The sequence below is a fragment of the Sinocyclocheilus anshuiensis genome, unplaced genomic scaffold (assembly GCF_001515605.1).
Source record: "Sinocyclocheilus anshuiensis isolate Anshui unplaced genomic scaffold, SAMN03320099.WGS_v1.1 scaffold364, whole genome shotgun sequence".
NCBI lineage: Eukaryota > Metazoa > Chordata > Actinopteri > Cypriniformes > Cyprinidae > Sinocyclocheilus > Sinocyclocheilus anshuiensis.
Window position 1 is genome coordinate 233255 of NW_015555735.1, and position 7296 is coordinate 240550.

At 37.7% G+C, this 7296-nt stretch overlaps 1 protein-coding gene across 1 annotated transcript in view; it reads left to right on the plus strand.

The window, feature by feature from the left end:
• Positions 1 to 2359: 2359 nt before the first annotated feature.
• LOC107673053 (low-density lipoprotein receptor-related protein 1-like) overlaps positions 2360 to 7296 on the plus strand; it is a 154256-nt gene continuing 149319 nt past the window's right edge. The window contains exon 1 of the mRNA XM_016466490.1: positions 2360 to 2976. Within this exon, the coding sequence (XP_016321976.1) occupies positions 2880 to 2976 (97 nt within the window). The 5' untranslated portion in view covers positions 2360 to 2879. The remainder of the gene's footprint in view (positions 2977 to 7296) is intronic.

Genomic DNA, 7296 nt, shown 5'->3' on the forward strand with positions numbered 1-7296 from the left:
CATGGCGAATTTAGCAGTGATTACGTACGTTCATTAAACACTGACTCATATGTGTTACGTGACATCGTTTGATCTATTAGATCATTTCAACAGTCCTTCTTTAAAGAGAAGTCTAGGCGGTATTCCATGAATCACTGCACGTATATTACGCTTGGGTGGGAGCTGTAAAATCTCCAAGAACTGTGTGGTTTCTTGGTCACTATATAACGGTGGGATTTATTAGAGAGGGTGGAGGACAAAAACCCTGAAATGAGAAAATGTGCACTGGCTGGAGAAAAAAAAGTGCAAATAGACAGGTGTCTAGTGCCACCCAGAGGACACCCATTCTTTGATGGACTAAATTAGGTATTTCATGTATTAACTTGTTTTGGGCTGTTGGGAGCAGTCTTATTGTAGTAGTATTTGTAAATTTATATTATATATTATTTTATAGTATTTATTATTATTTGGAATTTTATAATTTCAGTTTTTAACCTAAATTTAAATTAAGTTTTAACATTTTGTTGTGTGTATTGGTCATATTTTGATTGATTTATATGTATTTCCATTTTATTTTGTAGACCTACTTTAACTTCTATTCCAGTTAGTTACTAATATAATACTTTTAATTTCCATTAATGAGTTTGTAAAGAGTTTTTTTGATATTTATTTTTTTCTTTTTCAGCTTCATTTTAATTAATGAAAACTATTTGTAATAGATTCAGTTTTGGTTAACAATAACAACATTTGTAGTGAGGAGCATGGGAAAAGTAATTTTTTTAAAAGCAAAATTTTAAAATGATAAAAAATGCTTTCAAAAATATATATTTAAATTTTATTATAATTATTATTACATTACAATTATTTAATAATTATTTTTAAATGATCTATATTTAATTAATTGTCTTAAATGATTGCATTGTTTTGAAAAAAATATTTATTTACTTTGAATTAAGTAATTTTAATTAGGCTAATTAAGTAATTTATTTATTACCTATCTATAAGTGCCTGAATGCTTTAGTAATGTTGAAATTTTGTAGAGCCCAGACAATTTCTGAAACTGTAAAGGAATAATTAATTTAGATAATAACATTAAAAAATAAATAATTAAATGAGCCTTCAATAAGACTAAATGTGATTGTGTTGTGGCATTATAAAATATCTCAGTTAGGCTCAATCCCTGCATGGACTCATCCACGAGCTTGCAGTCGGTCTCTCTGTTTCCTCTCTGTCCATATCAGGTAATACACCTGGTTATCAAAACCATAGGCTTAGCAGATGTTGCATTTTCCACTGGTTAGATGTTCCATCACAGGCGTCTACCATGAAGAAATGATCTCTTTTGAATCACTCTCTTCATGGTTGGTGCTCCAAGTGCAAATGCATAAAAGAATACAATATATATAAAATAAAATCCTGCTGTTAGTGAGGTGGATTTTCCAAGCTTCAGATAATTCCACACTGTCTAGAGATGTGTTTATCTGTTCCTTGGACTGTGACCTCCAATAAACTTCCTCCAGGATAAAAGACATGTGGATTTAAGACAGCAAGAAGGCACAAAAAGGCCCACAAAAAGAAACGCCCCACTTATTAGTGCTACTGATTTTACAAATGCTAATTTTCTTAGAATGAAAATTTTTTCACCCATGAAGTTTTTACTTTATCTATGATATAACGACCAAGAAAATGAGAACCAACTCCGCTCATGCAATAACCTTTATTGCCCACTAGATGGACCCATATATCACTTTAAGATAAGAGACAAAAGAACTCATACCTAAACATGAACAAAGGAAGAAACAGAGGGGGAACCAATAGCTAACCCTAATTATTACACAGCTACTCTTTGTATTAATAAATACATTTCAATTTATTACATTTCAGTTTAGTGTGCTTTAATAATTTTAAAATTTAAAATGTAAATAAAGCAAAACAGCAACAGGGGAATCCTAGCCACCTAAACTTCCGTCAGAACTGTCTATGACCAATAATAATAATAATAGTTACATATAAACATGACATATTTTGCATTATTATTATTTAAGTAGTTTTTTGTTATTATTCATTCGTAATGTTATCATATTAGAAGAAAAATGTACAATATAAAGTAATAAGCCTGCACAAGACCTGAATTTTAAAACTTCATTATTTAGTAGCAACAGCTATCTAGCCAAAAGCAATTCCTCATAAAGCTAGTCAACTAATACTAATTAATTAGGCCTACTTTGAGTCATCATTTTAGAGCCAAGATGGCTGCGTGGCCGGATCAGTTTCCACCGACTGAGGGGGAAAACAAATGGTCAGCCGTAAGCTGAGCCGCGCATGCGCAGGAGCCCAGTGCCGCGTCGGGCTTTCAGTTTTTTTGGACTCCTGTCGAGGTGGATGACGTCATGCAGCAGTCCAGTAGAGGCTCCACTTTTTTCCCCCTCACTCAAATTGTAACCACCAGCATCAGAAGCGGTGGGGCACAGAAGAGAGGAGCCTTTTTTATTTTTATTTTTGCAGCGAGGCACGCCAACGGACGATCTTGCATTTGTATGATCCTGATTTTGCAAAAGGAATAATTTTTTTTATCACAGAGAAGACCGCTTTGATTTTAAGGATTCTTAAAAAAAAAAAAAAAGACACCACATACCTCTGTTTGCATGCTGTTATTCAGTAAGCAACATAACGTTACATGACCGTGCCATTGTACAACACCTCGTCTTTTTAGGCTGGAAAAGCCTTTTTATGCATCGATTTTAATGACACATTCTCTGCTGTGCATATTGTCTGCTCAGCTACGTTTGCTAGCGTGTCGGAGGGCGCAAGAAACAACAGACCACGGCGGACAATCGTGAGGTTTGGATGAGGTGTTTGAATCCAGCCTTACGTGAACAATTGTGATATTTCCATAGGCAATGTCATCTTGCAATGCAAACATGCTGGCTGTTGGATTGCTTTACCTGGGATTAGTTTGTGCAATAGAGATTGTAGATCCCACCAGAGCTACTGAAGGTGAGTAACCACGATTAAACGTGTTATTTTGTCCATGCATGCATTTAGGAGACAGTCTGTAAAGTTTTCAGACATGGCCTGGTGATAGTGACCAGGCAACGTGTGGGCTGCTGCTTTCGACACCCACTATGTGGGCAGCAGTGTGATCATTTCAGGCTTGCAGGATTGATTTTGAATAAGTAAATATGCCTAGGAGGGCATTTGCGCAATTTTGCTATCACCTGTGCTGTGATTGCTACATCTGTCCTTGTTATCCACATCCAGACTCGCGCTAATTCATTATGAAACATTCGCGTTATCAGCATTTGTGCACAGAAGCCACAAATCAGACGGTTTTTAACGCGTTTAACGTGTCGTATGGGGACAGCTTGGAGATGTGGGAGTTGAGTTATTTCGTAATAGCTTCATAGGCCCGTGCAATCGCCGGAGTCGTTTACAAATTCAAACGCCTATCATATGGTATTCCTCTGCTTGCATGAATTGTTACCGTATGAGTGCAAGCCGAGCTCGCCACAGGTCTATTTGCATGCAGTGGACATGCTCCATATTCCCGCATTCTTAGCGGTCTATTCAAGTGCATGGATAGGCACATCCTCTGCTAGTGCTTCTTCTTGGTCGCCCACAAAAGAGTCCTGTCGATTCTTTAGCGTTTGTTTTGCGTGACGTAAACATTATTATCTAAGGCAGATATTGAGTGTAATTGCTCTTATTTGCTCTAGGGATGCACCGATATGAAAATTTTGTCCGATACCGATAACCGATAATTCTTTATTTACCGATACCGATATGGTGGCCGATATATCGTGCATCCCTAATTTGCTCCAAAATCAGGTATCTAAAGCCAGTTGATCAGTACTTGGCCCAAGTTTGCTCAGTTAGTTTGGGTAGTAGAAGCGATTTGAATCAGAGTGTGCACACTAGATGCTTATCGTTTAGTTTGACTTCAAGCGTCAGATTTTTACATTGTAAATCAAGTGGCACAAAACTAAACAAAAATATTCTTAATGTCATATGCTTGACATGTTATTTTTTATTAGAAAATTATGAATGGTAAAAATGTGTTTATGCTACAATTTAATGTAGTCTGATTTTTATTTTATAGCCTAATATTTCTATTTTTATTGTATGTTTATAGAATTTTCATGTTTTTTGATGATTAGAGCATACCACAAAACAAGTCTTTGTTGGCAGATGGAAATTTAAAATGTTTTGTACTATAAAACTTGATTGGACACAAAGAGCTTGACCTAGTTATTCCTTTTATAGCATTTGTTTTCAAATTTGTGATGTTAACAATAACTATCCAAAGAAATTAGGAAAATGGTGCCTACAAAGCACACCGGATGCCTTTTGAATAAATACTCCAGATAGTTTTCTGTGACATCTGTATGAATTATGCAACAGTCCTTTTTAGTATGGCTCAGAAAACTGGCCTACAAATAGCCCACATTTTAAATTATGCCGATCCAAATGTAATGCTCATGCCCAAGAAATAAGTGCATAATGTAGGCCTGATGAAGAGAAGTTCAGAAGACTGTGATTAACTTTTAGTCATTCACTAGGCAGTGCATTACACGTTAACTGTAAAGAATAGCCTGCTGTTTTGTCTAAAAAGTATAGTTTAGCCAAAAATGTAATTTTTGTTATCATTTATTCACCCTCATGTCATTCCGAACCTTTCTTCTATGGTTTATCCATATAATATCCATACAATGAAAGTCAGTGGAGTTCGGTGTTTTTTTGGACCCCATTGGCTTCAACAAAATGTTCAAGTCATGTTTAAGGTTTACTGTCCCTTTAAATTTAAAATTTTCAGTAATCATCAGTTCTTTCAGGAAACTTGGAAGTAATTTATATGACTGTTGATGCAATAACTAAATATGAGTAGTTGTGTCTGAAGTCATGTGATTGAGTCATTGACCATGTGACGCCACCTCAGACGGCCTGTCAGATGATTTTGACTGTCGCAGAGGAGTCTTTTCTGTCGAGCTCTGATAATAGGTTTAGTTGAGACCACAAAAAAAGAACCTCAGTAGACCTCAGATGATCTTTTATCTTGTCTAGACAGGATTCGGAGCCTGGGGGATGTGGGTATTTTTTATTATACTGGAAAGTAAAGATAACGGTCATAAACAAATATTCTATATTCGAACAAACGTCATCTCACTCAGTATACTTCTAAAATAATGAGACAAGATTTCCTTGGCGTGGTATGAGAGTAACGTAGGTTTTATGATATATAAATGACCTGGGAGTTTGTCTGCTCTGTGGAAGACGAGCAGGAAATGGTCTAGCGGACAGAGGCAGGGTTGAAGTTCTTGTGCTCTATTATCTTGCTCCACCTCCACCCTCTCTGGGACATCTGGATATAGGAGACCTATTAGCTTAGACGTTATATGGGGATGAATGAGAAAGCAGACCATTAGTGACCGGCCTTGGCTTACAGGATTGGGAGTATGTGTGTGTAGAGGCATTGCTTCACTGTTGGATCACATTCTGGCATGTGATGCTAAGCACTGATTTAATGCACATGTTAGCATTTGGCTGCATGGAATGCAGAGTGACCCTGGCAGTGGTTCAGGCGTAGATGGTGAGTGGGCCCGAGCTGGAATCGTACTGCTGTCAATGACTACAGCAGGAACTCGTGGCTCTGTGTGGATCACTGTTGGAGCAGGAGAACTGATGCTTTTTTATTTATCCTAGTAGAACGTTTTATAGGTTTAGACCATGTCTGTAAATAGGGTAAATGTACCCATTAAGCACACTTCCATATTTGAGCTCAGGTTATAAAAAGAAAAAATAATGTATTATCATACTTGATGTCTTAACCAGTTGATGTGTTTGTTACTACAGACCTCCTGTAATTTCAAGTCTATAAGACCATTGCACACTGAGAGATGTGTCCAGTGTTGCCAGATTGGGGGGTTTTGAATTTGATTGTGCGGGTAAAAATTGGCTTGGGTGGGTGGACAAAATTTGGGCTGGTTTGTGGTCAGCTTGGCGATTTTCAAACATAAATTGCATAGGCTAATTGGTTAACAAACAAGCCCAAGTGTGCATGTACTGCATCCAATCAGTCATCACGGACGGTACTATAGTAAACACACGTACATTGCAAAGATGACTGGTGCTGATGTTGACGTCGCGGCCGCACTTATAGCCAATCACAAGGGATCAGCAGAGCAGACGTGATGATTCATGAGTCGAGTGACAGGTTTTTAGCATGATAACGGATCTGATTTTGAATGTTGTATGTAGAGGTCGACCGTTTAACAGGCTGCAGCAGCCGCGGCTTGTTCACACACAACCTCAGCTAATGGCAGGGCAAAACAGACCGTTTCGAAAGCGGGATTACGTTTTACCCTACTAGAATTGATGCCGGAAAGTTATCATATTCATAAGTGCAACAAGTCATTTGCATTTGAAAGTAGAAACACGTTCAAATCAGATGAAACTTCTGGGCTGATTATAACGTACACATTAACTTTCCTCATGAAATGTGTCTGTGGGTCCGACAATAGCCTCCACGATGTTATATATTAGCTCGTGGCCAGCGCACTCTTAAGCAGTTATGAGCAGCAGGCAGTGCAATATGTGTGAAATCTTTTATTTTTGTTATCACTATGGCCATTTGACTTATAGCAGTGTCCAGTGTTTCCTATACATTGAGTTATTTGTGGCGGCTCGTCACAATATCAAAACTTATCGCCACAAATAGATTTCCCAAAAGGCTTATACTTCATTGAATAAATGATTTGAGCAATTGCCCTGCTATAGGTTATTGGCTGTGCTAATTAGAAGGTGGCCACAGCTGTTTTCACTTTAGTGTTTTAGACTGTGTGTTTATCTGATGTCTGTGCGCTGACGCGGAAGCATCAGCGGAAGCGTTCAGGCCTCCTTGTGTGAAGACCAACGAGTGTAAAGACCTGCGACTTTACCTGCGCGACTTTGGCTCATCACAATATCAAAACTGACCGCCACAAATAGATTTTCCAAAAGGCTTATACTTCGTTGAATAAAATGAGTGTTTCACATTTCAAAATTAAAATGCAGTGCGGGTGTTTTTATATGAATGTATCTTTGAAAAGAACTGACTGTCTTCAGAAAAGCTTCAATGTCATTTTCATTTCTTCTTTCCTGTAATGCCTGATAGCGTTTGTGAGCTGCGCTTATTTGATTACAGCCGTTACCGGGGAAACTGCTATATCTCCAGCTCCCAAAGCGCCTCCTGCTGGCAGAGAATGAATTTGCAGTCTGTGGGAAACACTGGTGTCTGTCAGCAAACATAAACAAAAAGCATCCTTCAGAACTGTTTTGAGA